We start from the raw sequence: 20,687 nt of genomic DNA, 5'->3' as shown, positions 1-20,687 counted from the left end.
TACAAGATTTAACACATACAAAACCGTGCTGCATGCTTTGAGAGTCGTAATTATAACATTAATTTCAGTATAAGGTTGGAAAGCTCTTCATCATCAACGAAAATTTTTGCAAATAAAATTTGTTCATTCCATTTTTCATGATGAAACTGGTAATAAATATTTCTACACGACAAGCCGATACTACTTATCGCACAGAAATGATCATGCTAAAAGGTTCGAGAAAAAAGTTGTATGGATGTATTCGCCAAGTTTTTTTTTCTTTTACGATTCGCGAATGGAATCAGTTGGATGCAAGTGTTGTGGATGTTCCAGCAAATATGTTTTGCTCAGCCTTGCAAGATGTATGTTTTAGTTCAATGTTAAAGTGACAGCTGCACCTCTCCGCCTGCCTTTATTTATTCAGGTTATTCTTTCGACCTCCCTACAATAATGGCAACGTAGGTTCCTGAATAAATGAATAAATACCCAGAGAACTAGCTGGCCTCAGGAAGGGGTATGCTAGAGTGGATTACATACATGTCATCAGGTAATTGACAATGCCCGAGTAAAGCATTCTGTGTCACTTTGTGCGGACAGTCAATATGCACAAACTCTTGTTTCAACTCTATGCACTCGCACCAAGCTTCGCTGTATATAAATTCCAACTCGTTGGACCTGCATTTTCCTTTCGAATTTATTCTACTTTTCTTTATGGAGAGATCGTTACTTACAGACTGAAGTACAGATTTCAAGTGCGAGTCACCTAAAAATGCTTACGTATATTTTAATACCTGCGTGTCTGGTGAAGCTGGTCACATGGTATTAAAAGGATGGGAGATTATAAGAGTGCGTATGTGTGTGTATACATATATGTATACACACAGACATACACAGTTACCCTTCGCTCCTCGAAGAGGCAGGACGTGTGTTGAGCGAGCTGCTGAACAACACCTTGCAATGTCTTAAATCATTGATCCGGGATCTCAAAAGGTGCAACGTAATGCTAATGCATTTCTCTTGCATTTAATACTAAATCGCCACGGATTTTTCAACAGCATTTCTTTCCACTACTTCCCCATTTGAGAAACCCATGGGGTGTTTCCCAGCACCTTCCTAACTGTTTTTTTCAAGCGAAGCTTGTCATAAGGTAGAATTCGGTGGCATCCATGTATGCAAAAAAACTATCATCATCAGCAATGACTTGAGCGTCGTAGTCTTCTTCTAAAGCTGGCATGTTGGCACCCCTCGGCGCAACCGCGCGCATGCGCTCGTGCGATTGCTCCTGCGTTCGTCGTTGTCTTCCACAGCTAGCTCCGTTGCCGCGCATCATTCCAGCGTAGAATTTCACTTCTCTTCCGTCATCGTAATAGGGGAGGCTGCGTTTACGGGGATTTGAGCCATTGCTTAAGAGGGTATGAGCCATTCATTGTCTTACGTAATGGACATATTTAATTTTGAAGCAACTTAATTTTCAAGAATCGCAAGTGGCAATGGTGGGCGGATGGTGCTTACCACACCGCCGAGCAAACTTGAGACATCGAACGCAAGCGTTTGTGGTTTGACAACAACTTGTTCCTCATCAGTGTGATCTGCTGCGACGAATAGTGACACAAGTATGAATGAATGAAGAGATTCTAAGGCAGGATGAATGAAACACAAGGGCGCATTCCAGTAAATGAAGTTGATGGCAAAGGGGACAGTTAGGTATACAAAGGGACAAGCTTCGCTTGTCATCCATCTTCATGGAGTGTGTCCTCAAATGTGAACACAGCATTTCAATACTTTACCACTAGCATAGGTGCTACTACTAATAATGAAGTATTAACCCATTAAACTTTATAGTGGGAATCCTCGTCTTTATTCATCACTAACTACCACAACCAGACGATTTCCTTGCTTTCATTAATCTAAACCTAATGCCACAAAAGATCCTGCATGGCACTGAAAAGTTGAGTTCTAAAAAATAAAAAAAAAATAAAAGAAAGGGGGGGGGGGGGTCATTCACCTAACTGTAGCGGATGCTACAAGAGGCCATTTTAGTTGCTCCGAAAAGCAAACTTCGTAGTTTGTGGAAAGGATCATCCTGGAAGGAGGTAAGGACTACAAAATGAAGTGAAAAGCTTGGCCAATTCTTATAATCTATAAAAAAAACTTTATTTTCTTAGCACATCCCCAAAATTGTGCAACACAATTTCGCATCATGCACCAGACAGTGGTTCTGCGCTAAAACAGTAGCATGAGTGCATTGTTTCCTTGTCTCACAATGAAACATTGCGTTACACAAGAACTTTGTTGCAGGCTAGTTGGTCTGCAAATTTTAAATGCGATGCAAAGACAATGAGGACAACAGGCTAAAAAATGCAGTAGAGGCCAAAACTGTCCAATGCGAGAGCCATCCTTTAAGTGGTAGAAAAACCCATTTAGCTGTAGTAGAAGTGAATATGGCTTTGCTGATCGACTTGCAGACATAACTGTCAAGGCTCATAGCATGTTTGCAAGTTTCCAGACTCTGTATTGTACAACAAGACCACCTTCGCTTGGACCAGTCGTGCCTCTTGCTGAAGGAAACTGAGAATTCATATGCTAGATGCTTTCAATACTTGCTATATACTGTACAAGCTTGAGTTCAATAGCACATGCATTAAAATATGCTGCCAGTCTAAGTGGAACCAGGCTTTCCTCAACGTCTCAGACTCTACCAACATGTAAACACTCGGCATGACTGCAATAGTGTTTAAGTCAAATCCAGTCTGAATCCAAGAGATTCTGACAGTTTTGGGCTAGAATCTTTGAATCTCGAAGTTTACAAATTCGGTCTGCATTTTGTCTGGTCCGCCACACATGTGCATCTGGTCTTGTTCCCGTGTCTTTAGATGACAGTTTATTTGTCAAATGGATTACACACTGCTAAAATTACACTGCTAAAAAGTATAAAAATGACAGTGGCCTTTGTCAAAGGTAAAAATATAAGCTCTTATAACGCTGTAAAACAAATGGTGTCATAAAATCATCATAATTTATAACTATATACAATACTGGTGGCCATTTTCGCTGTTATCATGGTCGTCGAAGTTTTCTGAAAAGGAGAGAAAAAAGAAAAAGATGAAATATTACTATGAATGTGAGTGTAAAATTGGCTAAAAAATTTGTGCAATTTTTCGTTTACTGCAATTGGGAAAACTTTATCTCGTTCGCACTTACGTCATAATGCTTGGCTCTTTGTAGCTCTTGGGCTGCAACTTCCTCCTGGATGGCCGACTCGTTGAAGACCGTGGGGCACCGTCTTCATCTGTTGCTGAAATGAAAAGAAAAAAAGTCGCAGTTTCGCCCAAAAGCGAAACATCGATAGCGATAGCAAATTAGTGGATAGGTATACAAAGTAAGAATAGTAGTTTTATCGGCCATATAAACTTGTAAACACAGGCACACTAACTAAATTAACAAGCATGGTGCCATGCGCACACATGCAAACAAGAACGCATCTCGCACAATGATTGCGGAAACTCGCTGTGAAAACGCTGGAGTGAGTCAGCGCAGCAGCAGCAGCAGTGAGCGAATTGAGCTTCGTGCCGGCGCTCGCATCAATGTGATCTTAGCCCCGAAAACATAGGGAGGGCGGGCTCCGCTCCCGCCGCACAAACCCCACCCCTGGAGACTTCCAGCCTGGTGGGAGCGCGGGGCTGCAGTAAGGCGCAGCTCCTGCACCTCCCCATCCTTCCTCCAGAGCGTTGTGTGTGACTGGAAGACTGCGCGCTTCCCTGCCCTTGTGAGCGCGAGCCACGATTGCCGGCTCACCATAGCATGCTTTCACTCACACATACAGCATACAGTGCACGGCCTATGCCGTGGACTTTTATCGCCTATGGACTTTTTATACGGGACCTCATGGCGACAGCGCTGACAACAGAAATTCGCCAAAAGTGTCCATATAATTGCTATTGCAATAAAAGACAGAGAACAACGCCCTTTTTTGAAATGACTTATACCCCTGTCACACGGCACATGTAATGTTATTTGAAGAGAATGACATTCATATTGAATGTCATTGCGGTCTTGCATTCCCAGCCTACATGGGTAAACAAGATGGCATTCGCAATTCATGGCAATGTTTATCGGCAGGCTGCTATGATAATGAAACCTTAAAAATCGTGCTTCTTGTTTACATATTTTCACTATATTGTTAGCAATACAATGGTAAACATTGGAAGATTATTTGAAAATATGTTACATTTCGTTTTAACTTATCGATTTTGTAATTTTTTTGCCAAGCCCCTGTCGTCGAGATCACACAAGTCGCATGTGCATGAGTTCGGGAAACTGATTCAATGGGCGAATGCCATTAGCTGTGAATGTCATTCATTATGCCCATGTAGAAGCAACAAAAATGGCACTGACGTAATCTCATTCGCTGCAAATGACATTACATGTGCTGTGTGACAGGGATATTATTCCAAGTTGCTGCTGCTGGAATCCAGCTTATTGCTTATGAGCCAGGCTACCCACTGTGGTGTCTTGCTATGGCGCTGCGCTGCTAAGCCCAAGGTTGCGAGTTCATTTTCTGGCATGGCAGCCACACTTTGATCGCGGTGGAATGCAAAAATGCTTGTGTACTGTGCGTATTGTTGTGTGTACTGTGTGTACTCGGTTACATGTTAAGGAATCCAAGGTGGACATACAGTAAAATCGCGTTAACTCAAAGTTGGTAAAAAAAAAAGAGATAAGCAGTTTCTAGATAACGGCAGTTGCGAAAACAGAAGGACGCTGGCCACCTGTAGACCGTATGGAACCTTTCCAATATGCCGCCAGCAATATTCTCGGTCACTTTTGCATGCCTGAGTAACAGACACGTAAGCGTCTGCGAGCAACGGCGTTACTGGCATTGTGGAAAGACTGCGTGCTTGGCAGAGCCAAGATGATTGATCATGATACAATATTTGAAGCCAGTCCTGCAGCGGACATAAATATAGGCTGCTGCTGCTGATGATCCAAGCATAATCGGTTCCAGACATCCAAAAAGCTGACACTGATAATTTCTGCATCGTAGTGAATTCTGGACAATCTCACTTCAAAAAGCAAAACGAAACTGCAGATATAGTGGACACGAATGAGTGACGCGGCATTTATGCCTCACCGTCACGCAAGCATGAAGCAAGCTTCCTTATCAAATTGCTATCTCGCTGAATCGTTGTGGGCTCAATGCTTCATCTAGGTCAAGGTCACGATTAATACACTGTGACCATATTGATGACTCACTGACAGCGTCCTAAATGAGGGAAAAAAAAAAGACCGACTGCCAGCTCACCGCTGTTGCTGAGGCCACAACGAAGTGGCAGTGAGCACCAGCAGCCACAGACAGGAAGCAGGAGGAAAGATAATTGCGGAGCGCGGTTTGGTGCGGCATCTGGCTGCACTAGCGAGCTGCCACCGGGCGAAAAGGGAGTGCAAGCGACGCTGCCCCATTACTTTTTCCCAGTGGAACCCACTTACAGCATTACTGGTTTTAACAATACTTTGATGTAACAATGAGCAGCTGCTGCTCTGTTAACTTCTGTGTGTTCTACTCGTATGGTAACAAAAACTGCTTACTACCATGTTTCCATGCCGCATTATTGCCTAGAACAATTAAACCCTTCTCCGCTGCTGCACAACCTTTCAGCTGATAGTCGGTGCTTGACTGGTCCTTATGGTTCTTGTGTCAGCGTTTTGTAAGCCTGCCTTTTCATACCACGGAGACGAAAGGTACAGGGTACACTAAAAGGGATGCTGAAACGATTCTGACGATTTTGTACAAACGCACAGAAGTCGTTAGGGTTGGTCTTTCTGATCATTAAGTGCATCAGGCTCTCGGTATCCGATCGTCACTTCATGCCAAAGGAATTCTACCACAATAGGCACCGGGCGCGGGATGAATTTGGACTGGTGGCGCCTTCATGCGGCGGCGCCGCGAACGAATGGCATGTGGCGGCCGGGCCGCGCGCAGCAGGCGCTGCCGTGTAACCAAGTCTGATCAAACATGTTGCGTTTTTTGGGTGCACAAACAGTTACTGAAACATGACTGAAGCTGGTTAGGCCATTCAATTTAACCGTTGTTCATCGTAGCATCGCGTTTTTCAGGCGGAAAGTCTGTATATGTGCGGTCTGTAGGCAACAGCGCGTTCAGTTTTCAGCAATTGAAACGCGATACTCGAATCGCATGGTCGCCAGTGCTTTTTGGACTGACTGTAAGCGCTGGGGACACCAAACTGATGCATTGTGGTGTAGGGTGAAAGCGAGAACCTTCGTAACGCATTATGACTGCATTTGGTCCCACGGCGCTCACCTGTGACACGAACAAAAAAAAAAAAAAAAAAAAAATACAGCGGCAGCCGCACGCTGCCAGCGCTTCAATTGCTGGGCAGTGTACATTTCGGACGCTGATTTGCTATGGTCTAGTTGTTCTAACGTTAATAAAAGAGCCGTTCATACGCAAGAGCTTAGTGTCCCACTTGCCTGTCTTCGCCTCCGCAGTGTGTAACGGCTCCGGAGCTTGGGCACCGAAGGCGAACACTCAGATTTGTAGTCATTTTGCCGTCTTATCTGTGTATCAGTCTTCCTTTAATGTACATTTTCCTTCCTAGCAATTCCTAACTCTGGTTGCGTCCGGCACACGACTGTGCTGTGCATCGACGGCGAATGCCAATGCAGTGGCGTTTCACACTCGCCACCACCGACAGCTCCCGCCGCGCTAAGCTAAAATGGGCCATGACTGAAGATTGGGCTAGTTTATAAGCAATTAAGAATGGGGAAGCATTGCAAAGATAAAAGAACTATAACGGACAGAGAACGGGAACTTACTGACACATGTGCGATCGGTGAAGCAGCTCAAGAAACAGAATAAGGAAGACGTATGTCTCCTTTTTCTTTCGGTCTATAATTTTTGTGTTATTCGCATATTTCCATGATTAAGTACGCGGTAATGTTAAAGCGCAATGCAAAATAACATCTGGAATATAACTGCTGGAGTTCCACGTCTTTGCTTGCCGCGATGAGCTCCGTTCGCGTGGTGCATTTGCATCGCAATTTGCGTTCGTTTTATGCTTTATATACTACCTGATGCCACGAATGTGATCTGCCTCATACAAGTGACGACCTTTCTCAATAGCAGACACACGAAAATGCATTTTCCGGTGCGTCAGCCCTTAAAACCCGCATAGCCAAATCACTGGAAGCACCGAGCGCCTTCATACCGTCGTCTGCTTCACATGCCAGTGCTCTGGCAGCTGCCGTTCGCGGCGCTGTTCGCCAGCATATCGCCGGCGCGCCGCTGGCGCCTTACGACGGCCGCCCGGTGCCTATAAAGTTTAGCGCGTTTGGCAAGCGCAAGTGGACTGGGCGTTTTACGGGATGAGCAGAGGCGCAAACGTGAATGGCCTGCATGGTGCAGCCACCTGGTGGGTGGCACAGAGCTCCACCAATCACAGAGCTAATACAGCAGCAACCAAGTGTATTCTACTCTGCTGCTGGTGTAATTTTTCAGCAGGAGTGTAATCGTGAACATGTATTTTTATATGTTTAAAAAGGTTTACCATTAGTTACAGCAACACTAGCTCTGGGTTTGGCTAGTTAAGCTGTGCCACCAGGTGGCTGGACCGTGCAGACAGATAAGGCCTTTCACGTACGTCTATGCTAAATCTCTTTCATCACAGCAGTAGTAGTACATCACAGCAGTAGTAGGACACGCTCAGCGCTGTGACAACTCTCACAATGCACGCTGCTTGGATAACTCTCGCTGGGAATCGACAGCCAGGCGGCTAGCGGATAGGTTGGATAGGCTTTGAGTGCTGGCTCCAAGACAATTGGAAGTAGACGGCATGATGTCAGATCATGACGCAGAGCCAGTGAAGGCAGAGCTTAGCCCCGATCACTCTCCGAAAGAGTTGAGGAGAAGCATGGCTAGGGAGGACGGTAACTTGTAATCGTCCGTAGCTCTGTCAATATCAGACGCTTCACTTAAATTGTGGCCCAAATGTTTTACTGTAGCTGGACCCTACGCAGCTACAAAATTTGCCCGAACTGTTTCAGGGACCCTTTAATGCTCGATGCTCTGAAAGCTTAATCCTTAGAAATGCAGTGATAGATCATCACGCATTTATGCAATTGAAGCATTGAGCACTGTACTTTAACCTGTACATGAACACTCCATGTGGTTCGATGGCATACACTGCAGCATACCAGATGTCTGCTAAGACATCTGGTATGTGTTGTGTTGAGTTGTTTGGGAATTGTGCACGTGACAGAGATGTTTGCATCCGTCTAACCTTTCATTGTAAATTTATTGCCCGAGGACTTGCGGTCTTTGCATGAGATAGACAAGAAAACTGACAGAGAAGAAAACGTGATCGATTATTGGAAATTCCCCATGGCACTGCCACCAACTCCACAGAATTAATGTAGAATGGTGACCAAAATTTAGGACGTGTTCAGCCTCTCGTTCGATTTCCCGGACTGATCAGCGTGTGTGTGCAATGCCGAAAATATGGCGACTGCGGATCAAGCTGCCGCTATTTTAGGGTTGCTAGTGCCACCTGTGCCTTCACTATCATGGTTCCTCCGCTTTACAAGTTTCGCGCAGCAACTGCGGCGTGTTTTGTCGACTTGACATCAAGCCGTAACTTTGGTAGCAGACTCCCGATGAGGCACGTTGGTTAGGCCTAGCCGGTGGGGGTGTCGGGTGGCATGCCGTTGTGGGAAGCTCGCGCTTGATATGTTTATACCCGTAGACAATTGCATAGAAATTGAGGATGCGATCATGAGCATGGGCTGAACTGACAGCACCACCTGTGGAGCGAGTTTGGATTCTTGGGCGACCAGCTGCGGCAACTACTGTGATCGGCTACCCAGATTGTATGTGCGCGTAACGGTAGGAACGGCAGAAGCTTGGATGTCGACATTAAGCCTAAAGGCTCCGAACTAATTTTGTGGAACAGCGTTTTAACTTACAGCAGTCAAGGTGGCACGTGCAATATCTGCACTTCACGATGACGCACGTTGCAACGGGTGCCCACAAACTGAAGCCGTGTTCAGCGTGGTGCCGAGCAAAGGCTTTTCCATTGCCTAGACAACCACGATGCACATGCATCGCGCTGCGGCCACTTTTTTACCGTTCACTTGCTCTGCGTATCATCCCCTTATCGGCCTCGCTGCTCTCCCCTCCCATCAGCCGGCGCACCTCGTTGAGAAGCATGCTCGCTACTGCGCTCGTCTGCAAGATTTTCCCGTGGAAGCTGTACTACAGTTAAAGCTGCTTATAATGAACCTCCATATAACAAATTCCTGGATATAACAAAGTTTTATTGCGATAGCAATTATATGGACACTCAAAAGCAGATTTCTGCCGTCGGCGTCGCCGTGAGGTTCCGTATGACGTCAATGGAGATGAAATCGTCGCCGCGCGCTGAAAGCTGTATGTGCGAGTGAAAGGGCGCGAGGGACGCGCGCTTTCACGGGGAGTGAACGCACGGCGGAGAACAAACGCGCGTTATTGCGCCGTGCTCCCTTAAGGGCTGCAGAAGTAGGCGTCTCTTTCCTCCTCTACAATCACCATATATGTAGAGTAAACGTACCTTCTTCTGACGCGCGAAAGGCCGTGGGGGAGGGGGGGGGAGGGGGAGGGAAGGGAGGCGACGTTTAGCTGCGGCACCAAGTGCCTATTTAAATCGGAGGCTCCGGCAACAGTCACCAATGCCGCACGCATTTTGAGCGAACGCGGGCAAAACGCCGACGGCGCCGACAACAGTTCTGCGTGTTGCCGGTGCTGCTGCATGTCCAAGTTTATAGAGCTGATAAAGCTGCTATCATTACTCCGTATACTAGCTCTCTTCAAATTTGCTATCGCAATTGATGCTTCGCCTTTCAGGTGAAACTGCGACAACTTTTTTCTATTCCCCGCCGTTACTCTATAGAAGCACATGTATTTGAGACCTCTACGTAACAAAGTGGCAGCGGGAGACCCCCTCGAAATAAAGAACTTTCCCCGCCGACAACCTAGAGATTTCGCCCCAAATTTTGTCATTTTTGCGTGAGCAGCAACCGGGAGGACCTTCTCCGCCGCGACGGAATGCGAAACGGTGGCGTCGCGCTTGGCGCACTTGAATTCACGGCGACTGCGAGGCGAGAGCGAGCACCCGTGTGCGTGCGTGCTGGCGTGCGCGAGGCGGGCCTGCGTCCCTCGACCCGGCGATCGTGCTGCCGCGGGCGTGACCTTTCCCCCTCCCTTTATTAAAACCTGATCCCGCCGCTTGCTGCAGCTAGCCTAGCTCACCAAGCCTGCACTATCCTTTTCCAATTGATGTTGCCGAAGAAAAAAAAAAAGAAAAACATTTTTTTTCAATGCGCTGGCAGCGCCACTCTTTGGTTACTTCACAAGTCTCTGCGCTTCACTTCACTAACCTGACACTAGGTGACACTATAGGGCCATGTATAGTTCGACGTAATGCCGTGCGCGTGTTAACGTAACTGGCAGCTTCCGACGCACCCTGACGGGCCCTGACCCATTCGCACGTTGGTCGCGCCGCCTGCGCTGACCCACAATGCCATTTCGCGCGAAGAAATAAAGGCGCCCACGCCGCTTCGCCGACGGTCGCAGACAGCGGCGCGCGGGCTTGGAATCGTTCTGCGCATGCTCTGAAGATAACTCACGGCGCGCGCGTCGGAGTATAGAGGACATGGCGTTTCGGCTGGCACAGCGTAACCGGCGTAGCCCGACTGGCTGCAGACAACGCTGGCCCGCACGCCGATAACATCGGACTATAAACCCTTATATGACGCTACACCATCGGTAAGCGGTAAGAATCGAGTAAATACAGTAAGCATTTCTTTTCCAAATTTTTGTGCCGAACCTGCATATAACGAAACCCTCTTGATAACGAAGTTTGAGAATTTGTCAATTTCGTTATATCCAGGTTTAACTGTATAACTGGTAGGTCGTCTCGTGCGGCTGCACTGTAAGTGGTATGCGTATACACGAGTTCTATGGGAGCGTAATGGGAGTCAGAAGAAGCCGAGTTATAGCCGGTTTTGCACTATAAACGGTTACGTTATAAGTGGTCTAAGCTGTATTGTTTTTTCGTGTATTCTGTTATTTGTTCTCGGTGTTTAGGGAAACGATTCCCTAATACAGCTTCGCTGTGGTACAGTTGCCAACAAGTGAAAAGAGCCCACTCACAGGAACCAGCCCCGACGTCCATCGGCTCTGGCTTGAGCAGGCTGCCACTGCGCTGAGGTGGTCCCGTTTCCGCGGGGCTGGCGTCACGAGGTTTGTCACGCGATTTCTTGCCGGTGCGACGAGCCTGCTTGGACAGCCGGGCTGCTTTTTGTGAAGCTTCCTTTTGTTCTGTGGCTCCAATGTTCTCGCTGTCGCTCTTCTCTTTTTGCGGCAAGCTGCCACATCCTTCGGCGTGGTGCTCCTCGGAGTTTGTAGTACGAGGTGGCGCATCGCCGAGGCCTTCGAGTCTTGCGTCCATCTTTTCTTTTTTGCAAACGAAAATCGGCGCACCGGAAGGTTCCTTCGGGGGCTCCTGCAAAGGAAAGGTATTTATTTTCAGAAAATTCAGCCTCTTTCAGGGAATATATTTTTCCAGATGAACATCTACCGTTTTTTTTTTTTCAGTGGATAATTTTTCACACCAAGCTTACCAGTTCGTTCTAATTTTTAATGTGAATATATACATATATTTGTTTTACAGTGAAACATCCCATATGACTACAGATTCTGCTGTTCAACGCTATATCTGTAACTAATACACTGAATAACCAAGTTTTCGAGCAGCAGTCTAGGAAGGGCACGATGCGACTATGCAGGAATTATGAGCGAGTGCATCCGATCTTCAAACACCAATAGAATAAGACAAGTGTATTTGTAACTTTTCGCAGGTACAGAGCTCGAACAAATATTTAACTTTTATTAAATACAGTATCACTCGAAGGGCGAAGCAATGACAGTTACAGCAAGCACACGAGGTCTGTGGTGCTGCCCAGTGTAAATATCAGCCCAGAGGCTGACAGGCGTCATAGGTATATTTAATGTGATGGTCAGTTCATGTGTGGCGAGAGTGCAACATTAGAGCTCTGGTGGCATCACGTGCTTGCCCATACATGTGCATGGGCGAGCGTGCGCCACTGAGCGATGACAGTTGTTGCTTACATGGAACTGGGTTGCCAGAACAGAGTCTGACAGCATGCCACTTCGAAGCACTGCCATCTTTACTACCCTTTTAGGTGTCCATGGTGCCATTCCTTGGACAATATGTCCAAGGAATCACTCGGTGATAAAATAAATCATAGCTAAATGTTCTCTTTGCAACAAATACAAATCTTCAAGACCACAATTCCTTCATGAAAAACAATCCCCTCTAATGTTGCCATGCCTATTATCCTAGCCATTAGGCAGGCACAGTATCACCATCTCGCAGATTTTCACGATAATGACCGAGTGATGTACGTACACCGGACAAATTTTTGATGGAGCCCGCCATCAAACATTTTATTGTGATAGCAATTATATGGACACTCCAAAGCAGATTTATGCCGTCAGCGTCGCCGTGAGGTTCCGTATGACGTCAATGGAGATGAAACCGTCGCCGCGCACCGAATGCTCTATGTGTTAGTGAAAGAGCGTGAGGGACGCGCGCTTTCACGGGGAGTGAACGCACGGCGGAGAACAAACGCGCGTTCTGTGCCGTGCTCCCTCAAGGGCTGCAGAAGTAGGCGTCCTTTACAATCCTTTCCTCCTTTACAATCACTATCTATGTAGAGCAAACACGCCTTCTTCCGACACGCGAAAGGCCGCGGGGGGGGGGGGGGGGGGGGGGGGAGGCAACGTTTAGCTGCGGCATCAAGTGCCTATTTATATCAGAGGCTCCGGCAACAGTCACCAACGCGGCACGCATTTTGTGCGAACGCGGGCAAAACGCCGACGGCGTCGACAACAGTTCTGCGTGTTGTCGGGGCTGCTGCATCTCCAAGTTTATACAGCTGATAAAGCTACTATCATTACTCCGTATAGCTCTCTACAAATTTGCTATCGCAATTGATGCTTCGCCTTTCGGGTGAAACTGCGACTACATTTTTGTGTACATTACTAAAACAAAAATGTGGTTGATCCCTCTTATATAGGAATCGGTATAGAACACGAAAGTGAAACGTGTCTTCACAGAAGTAGTGTAATGTTTATTGCACATTGATATATAATGTCTATTGGTGTTTTGTGGCTAAAGCGCCCTTAGGCGTTGATGCACCCACGCTGACGCCTGGTGGCACGTCTCCTCCATCACGACTACCAACGTCGATGACCATGAGCAACCGTCGTGCATATGGAAGCTGCACTACGCTGCACACGCTAGCACAACGCGAAAGACGAAGCACGTAACTGACACACTAATACAACGCGCAAGACAAAGCACGTAACTGAATCGTCACCGAGTCAAATCAGCGCGTACAGCGCGTCGTAATTGCAGCCTCCGCGATCAACTTCAGAAACATTTTCAGAGCTAATTGCGGAGGCCACGCTCCGCTGTGCTGAGTACGGTGAACGCCACCTAGGTGGCGTTGGTAGTGCTTCTTGATGCCAGCGTCCCTTCGAATGCTGGCATCGAGGCGTCGTAATGCTGAGACCACCGAAGCGTTCACTGTCGGTATAGTGCCTAGAATATACTTACTAGTGTGCCGACCGCGGGCTTTCCGGTGGCACGGAGAATGATGCCTTCCGCCGGCGGCCACCAGACGGCGATAGCCGTACGGACCGTGCTATGCCGAGCGGCGTCTCTAGCCAACGCGCGCGTGTGCGACAGACGCCAATGGACTGTCCCAGCCCGTTTCGTTCTGCGGAACGTTGGTTGAGGTGCAAAGCGTAATCGAAAGAATATGATTTTGTTGCACTTACAAACGATCGTATGCACAGTTATCATTATAACGCTACACGATACGGGGTGTTCCTGCGAAAAATACCAATAAATAAATACGTGGTTTCCGAAGAAGTGAGAAAAGAACCCCAGCAATGACGTGCGGAGGCACCACACGCTACTTGCTCGAAAGCAACAACGCGCCGCAACCGACTGCGCTTACGAACGCGCATCCGAAGTGCACCCGAAGCGCAAGCGACGCGTGATGCGCCGCTCGGTTAGCACGGTCCCAAACAGTGTCGCCGTCTGGGGGCCTCCGGCGGAAGGCATCACCGGCAGTGCCAGCGTCTCCCATTGGAAACTCCCGGCGGTCGGCACACTAGTAAGTATATTCTAGGCACTATACTGTCGGTGCGCGTTAGTGTCATAATGCAGTACTTCTCTTTTCTGCTCGTAGGCGGCGGCACCGCCCCGAGCAAGAGCGCGGGTACACGGAGGAGTGTTAGATATATAAGGCGCGTCTGTGTAGCTCTCTGCAAATGCGTTTGTGGCGCAATGGGTTAAACGCTCGGCGATCTATCGTCGCGGACCGAGAGGTCGTGGGTTCGATTTCCAAATTTTGCATGTTTGTGGAACTTTTTCTTCTGGTTTCTTTCTTTGTATTATGTTCGTGTATGTTCGTGTGACGTATTTCCGTGACGGAAATACGTCAGTGAAGTCTTGGTGGACCCCGGCATAAAACACTTTCGTGTTAAAAAGGCTAGGTAGACAGGATTCCACATTACCACCAGCGAACTTGTGAGCTTGTTCATGCACTGCAATCACCACAACATGTAGACTGCAACGAAACGAGCCAGCACTCCCACAACCTTTCCGTATATCCTCGCACCCCACACACACACACACACTTCCTCCTTCTCTTTTCTGCAGCAGTGGCATATTTTGTTTTGAACACAATAAAATGAATGTTATCTTATTCAAAAATTATAAATTGTTTTGGCAGTAGGCTGACACACGATGTTGACCCTGCGAGGCTCCTCGCATCGTAGCGCATGTACATAAGTTCGTAGCAGCACGATGATCACTGCTCTATGGTAAATTTGCATTCACTGACCTTTATGCGTAAAAAAAAAAAATAATATTGGCAGACATTTTTCCGTTTAAACTGACAATGCTGAACCTTACATATATAAATTATAATCGAGGAGGTTTTTCACATGTGTGCACAAATTTAAGCACTGAAAACAGGCCACATTAGGCGCCGTGAGCAGCATTTGCTTGCATATTGAGAGCTGCCTGTATCAGGTGGGAATACTGATCTGCGCAGCGAAGGTCATTGTGCAGCTTTTCTTGCTATGCAATTTAGCGTGGTGAAAAGGCGCAGGTGGGCTTCATTTCTTCAAGTATGCCCATGACCTTAAAAAATTAACTCACGTATAGTACGCACTCATAGCTAGACCCCACCATGTGAAATTTTAAACACTTAAACACGTATAGTCAGTGGGGGCGAACTCAGCAGCCAGGTTACTTAGGACTGCTGGTGCCCAGAAAGCAAGATCTTTTTGTTTCGCTGTCTGAACGAATGGGATCAAATGACTGTTTACGCTTTACATCTGGCTACCATGGCCCGAACATGGTGAACAGGCTTTTATATCGTCAGAGGGCCGAAGAAGAGACTGAACCACAAACCTCGGAGTCTACAGTGATGGGCATCGAGTCCCGCGGGCCTTCTTGCCGAGCAGCCATGCTTTTTTTCACCTTGCTGACAAAAAATGTCGCACGAGACGACTTCTTTGCATCCTGCGCAAGAAGATGCGCACATTTTAAGGTTGTGCCCATGCAAAGTGACAAGTCTAAAGTGTGCAAGAACCACAGCAAAAACTGACATGCTCTCCATATACCGTAGAGTTTTATACTAGGGCCGAAGAAGAGACTGAACCACAAACCTCGCAGTCTGCAGTGACGGGCATCGAGTCCCGCGGGCCTTCTTGTCGAGCAGCCACGCTTTCTTTCACCTTGTCGACAAAAAATGTCGCACGAGATGACTTCTTGGCATCCTGCGCAAGAAGATGCGCACATTTTAAGGTTGTGCCCATGCAAAGTGACAAGTCTAAAGTGTGCAAGAACCACAGCAAAAACTGACATGCTCTCTATATACCGTATAGCTTTATACTAGGGCCGAAGAAGAGACTGAACCACAAACCTCGGAGTCTGCAGTGACGGGCATCGAGTCTTGCGGGCCTTCTTGTCGAGCAGCCACGCTTTCTTTCACCTTGTCGACAAAAAATGTCGCACGAGATGACTTCTTGGCATCCTGCGCAAGAAGATGCGCACATTTTAAGGTTGTGCCCATGCAAAGTGACAAGTCTAAAGTGTGCAAGAACCACAGCAAAAACTGACATGCTCTCCATATACCATAGAGTTTTATACTAGGGCCGAAGAAGAGACTGAACCACAAACCTCGGAGTCTGCAGTGACGGGCATCGAGTCCCGCGGGCCTTCTTGTCGAGCAGCCATGCTTTCTTTCACCTTGCTGACAACGAATGTCACACGAGACGACTTCCTGGCATCCTGTGCAACAAGACGTGCACATTTTGAGGTTGTGCCCATGCAAAGTGACAAGTCCACAGTGTGAAAGAAGCACAGGAAAAAAACTCTCAGACAATGTGCTCTCCATAACAGTGGAACCTCGTTGATACGACTCTGCGTAATACGTTTTTCAGGATGATACGTTTTTTTCTTTTCCTGAAAATACGATTTAGTTGGATACAGTGTAATCTCGATGATACGAATCTCACGGGGTCACGGAAAAAATTTGTATTAGCCGAAATTCATATCATCGAAACACAATTAAAACTAGCTAAATTAAAGAGTCGAGAGGTGAACTCGCTCAAGCACACGCACGTAAAAAGCATTTACAGTATAGACCACTTATAGCGTAACCGTTTATAGTGCAGAACTGGCTACAACGCGGCCTTTCCTGACTCCCGTTTACCCTCCCATAGAACTCCATGTATACGCATACCGCTTACAGTGCAGCCGCGTGAGACGAAATTGTGGATTCCGCGGGAAAATCTCGCCGACAAGGGCGGTAGCGAGCACGAGGTGCGCCCACAGATGGGAGAGGAGATGAATGAGGGCGATGCGGAGGAGGAGCATGAGACGTGGAGCACGAGTCCAAGGGCGATAAAGTCGTCACCACGCACCGTATGTGCGAGTGAAAGCGCGTGGGGGACGCGCGCCTTCATGGACAGCGAACTCACAGCGGAGAGCAAATGCGACTTCCGTTGCACGAAAGGCCGTGGGGGTATGGAAGGGAGTGGGGGCAACGCTGTGCTGTGGCGCCAAATGCTTGCAACCGAGTGCAAGGGTAACTGGCGAAGCAATCATCCCACGCGAAAGGTAGCGCGGGAGGGAGGGAGTGGGGGGGGCGGCTCCTACTCTGCCAACAAATGCGTTCTTGTACTTTGCGCCTGTGCTGGCTGCCGGTGTTGTCACGCGCACCGTATCTTTAAAGCGATCTCCACACGGCTCTGACCTTTGTATGCGCTGTGCTTACGCCGCTCAGTTTCCGTTGAAGCGATAGACCGCACGAACCTTCGCTTGCTGCGGCGGCCGCGCGTGGGGAAGCGTGGCCGACGCACCGAGCGAAGAGACAAAAAGAAAAGCACAAAAGCAACAAAAGCACTACCGCTTCAAACTCCTCGCGCCCAGTCGCAGCTTCCACGCTGTCCGGGGCCGCGTCCGCGCCTCCGCACCAAAAGAGAAAGGGAAAACGCACGTGACTGTGCGCTGTTCTCTTTCGCGGTCGCCGGTGGGGTGGCGTTTATTCGTATCAACCAACGCGGGTCGAAAATCGATTCGTATCAACCGTTCTCTAGCACGTTGCAAAGTAATGGGGCTCAGCCGGGACCTCAGAAAAATTCGTATCATCGAGATTCCACTGTAATACGTTGGATGATACAATTTTTGGATGATACGCTTTATTTTCAGGTTCCCGTGAAGATTATATCAATGAGATTCCACTGCACTACAACAACTACTAGAGGGAGCTTTGGCAAAATTGTTTACGAGACCTGCAGGCCTGGCAATTCAGCCAGCCTGAAAATGATGGTTATTACGCCGTTTTGCCCAAACTTTGTCCTTTCTGGCTACAAACAACTTTTTGACTTCGCAACAAAATTTCCAGCAAAATGTTGCGTTTATAAACAACAATTCGCAACAATTATGCATGCACAGAAAGCCTTGTTGTCTTCCGTGTTTAGAAATACAAGATTGCTTTTAAACTTAGGCCGATAAAGGCAGGTAAAGCGCAGCAAACAAAGGCACAAGAACATCTGATACCCCGAGAACAAAGATCGGACAAATCCATGTATGATATCCGTCATTCCCAAGGTAACTGTACAACTTGTAGGGCTAGAGCTTCCTCTAGCAATATTAGCCGAAAAATACGCTCCATAGGACCGTAAAAATAAAAGCAAGCAGGAGGAGGAAACACATGGGGCAGTATTATGGGTTACTCAGTTTCAGGTATAGAATCGCTCTCGCAAGATTTCGGGCGACTACAGCACTGGATGTGTCAGTGCCACTAATGCTACTGTGCCTGTAGATGCTGGCAATGCATGGGCTGCTCATGCGAAATCTCGTTCACTTTTGGGGATACAACCACTTTCATGACTGAGAATACCATCCGTGATGTGGAAAATTGAAGGGTTTTGTGTAACGACTAGAGACTAAGTTTAGGCAAAATTCCAATTTTTTTTCCTTGCACCCTTATCGGGCCTATTTAAAAAAAGCACAAGCAATGGTTCCTGAAACATTTTAAGGGCACTTTTATAGCGCCTATAGATGCCTCTTATATTGGTGCTCACATTTGATTTTCACATCCTCAAATGGCTTTTTTCTGTGTTTCGATCTAGCCTTATTTTGTTTATTAATGTTTTCCCTCGCTGGGCAACTAGGCTGAAGGCAGCTGATAACATCGCTGCGAGGAGGGCTCTAATTGCGCTGTGCCACAATATGCTTGAAGGTGACTTAACATACTTCTGCGCCCACTTAACATTTTTAGCCAACATCTAGAAAATCGAATGCTTGGGCACAACTCTGACACGGAAGGTGGGGCTCATTTTGGACATTCAAGTAAGGTTTGTCACCATCCTCAATGGACCTATTGCTGATAGAGTTAATTCGAAACTTCAATCTGTTTTAGATAAAAATCCAGGGATTTCGGCACTATGATGATGTGGATAGTGGCATGTGGCGGTGACTACAAGATGAAAAGTGCCGATGGTGATAACAAAAGAAGACGACCACGTGCCACGAACAAAGAAGCGGCACGAGAGCGCGCAGAGTGAGAGAGCGAATGGGTGTCCTGCTACCGTGCGGACCTGGTCGGAGATTCAGCTCGTGGCTGGGCTCTCCTGCGCACCAGCGGCTTGCTGTTCTAGCGGCCTGGTGAAGTGCTTCATGCTGGGGACCGGGACGCCTGAGCTACCTGCCTGCTGAGCGAGCCCGAGGACTGGCGACCGGGTGTCCTGCTACCGTGTGGACCTGGTCCTCGATCCTGCTCGCGGCTCTGCTCTCCTGTGCACCAGCGGCCTGCTGTCATAGCGGCCTGGTGCAGTGCTTCCTGCTGGCCACCGGGGCGCCTGAGCTACCTGTCTGCCGACCGAGTCCGCCGTTCTAGCGGCCGAGGCGTTGCAGGTCAGACATTACTGGCAAGTTACAGCAGTGGCCTGGGGCGGTATTCTGTAAGAGTCTACCTAGTGGACTGTCCATTTCGACGACCGTTGATTCATTGCTGCTTGACGTGCAGGAAGGAGACTGGCTGGCACTTTCCTGCACGTCAAGCAGCAGCGAATCAACGGTCGCCGAAATGGCGAAATGGACAGTCCATTAGGTAGACTCTTACAGAATACCGCCCCTGGTGCTTTACCGGCCTGCTGTTTCCCTGCTTCAACGTCGCGACAAGGTGCGGCGTGGTGGTGACGGCATAGGACGTGGCCGCTGCAAGATCACACCAGCTGAGCTGGTGCCTGACAGCAGCTACGTAGCCACAACGACCACCGTCACGGGTACCGCAACGACGATGCACACGGGCGAGTGGTGATGCACGAGTGCTAGGCACGTCTTCCTATAGAAGGACAACTTCCGAACACTAGCCCACATACATGTAATACCCGTGCCACACGGGCACGGAAAATGGCATTTAGTAGCTAAGGCCTTAAGATTTAATGTCATTCGCGCGGTGCCACACGCGCAGTTCAAATGGCATTCGCGTTAATGTCATTCGTACCTGAAGGCCTTCGCCAGAACTCATTCGACTGAGAAATGCGTACTCTCGACGCCAAAGCTTGCTCAGTGTGGTTTACTTAAATTATTTGAAACGGCATCCTATTCAGCTGGAAACAAATTTTCCAGGTGTTTAAGCCATACAGGACACCTAAACCAGCGCATTGGGTCTTATGTAATGCAATAAAAACAACAACATTAGAAGAAGTGCTGGTGCATTAGAAGAAGACAGCACCAAACTACACGTCGGCACCGTAGTATGCTTATTTCTACGTTTCACTAAATTTGAAGGTAGATTAAAATTGTAAGTCCATGTTTATCTTTTTTATTATTGCTCTAAAATTGCTCCCTTCAGAAGCTCTAAAATTGCTCCCTTCAGAAGACGCTGCTATCGACATCATCGGGTCAAATGTCATTAAGTTTGTACGTGTAGCAGCTCGGCCGAAAAAAATGTCATTCAGGAACTTAAGGCCTTAACTGCTAAATGCCATTTTCCGTGCCCGTGTGGCACGGGTATAAATTGTTGTATCGTATTAGCGT

The 20,687-nt window shown here is 47.8% G+C and overlaps 1 protein-coding gene across 12 annotated transcripts in view; it reads right to left on the bottom strand.

Annotated features, from left to right (window-relative positions):
- Positions 1-2,053: 2,053 nt before the first annotated feature.
- The window catches only part of LOC119446043 (uncharacterized), a 49,910-nt gene continuing 31,276 nt past the window's right edge, over positions 2,054-20,687 (bottom strand). Inside the window, exons 10-16 of one of the 12 annotated variants that reach the window (XM_049663840.1) lie at positions 16,317-16,427; positions 16,060-16,170; positions 15,803-15,913; positions 15,546-15,656; positions 11,183-11,534; positions 3,181-3,274; positions 2,054-3,055 (exon numbers count right to left, since the gene is read on the bottom strand). In XM_049663840.1, coding sequence (XP_049519797.1) covers positions 3,037-3,055; positions 3,181-3,274; positions 11,183-11,534; positions 15,546-15,656; positions 15,803-15,913; positions 16,060-16,170; positions 16,317-16,427 — 909 coding nt within the window. In that variant the 3' untranslated portion in view covers positions 2,054-3,036. The remainder of the gene's footprint in view (positions 3,056-3,180; positions 3,275-11,182; positions 11,535-15,545; positions 15,657-15,802; positions 15,914-16,059; positions 16,171-16,316; positions 16,428-20,687) is intronic. The other 11 variants (XM_049663839.1, XM_049663845.1, XM_049663842.1 and 8 more) reach the window with 11 other exon arrangements.

The sequence above is a fragment of the Dermacentor silvarum genome, chromosome 3 (genome assembly GCF_013339745.2).
Source record: "Dermacentor silvarum isolate Dsil-2018 chromosome 3, BIME_Dsil_1.4, whole genome shotgun sequence".
Lineage (NCBI taxonomy): Eukaryota > Metazoa > Arthropoda > Arachnida > Ixodida > Ixodidae > Dermacentor > Dermacentor silvarum.
The sequence above is the reverse complement of the archived record's forward strand: the minus strand, read 5'-3'. Positions and strand labels throughout refer to the sequence as shown.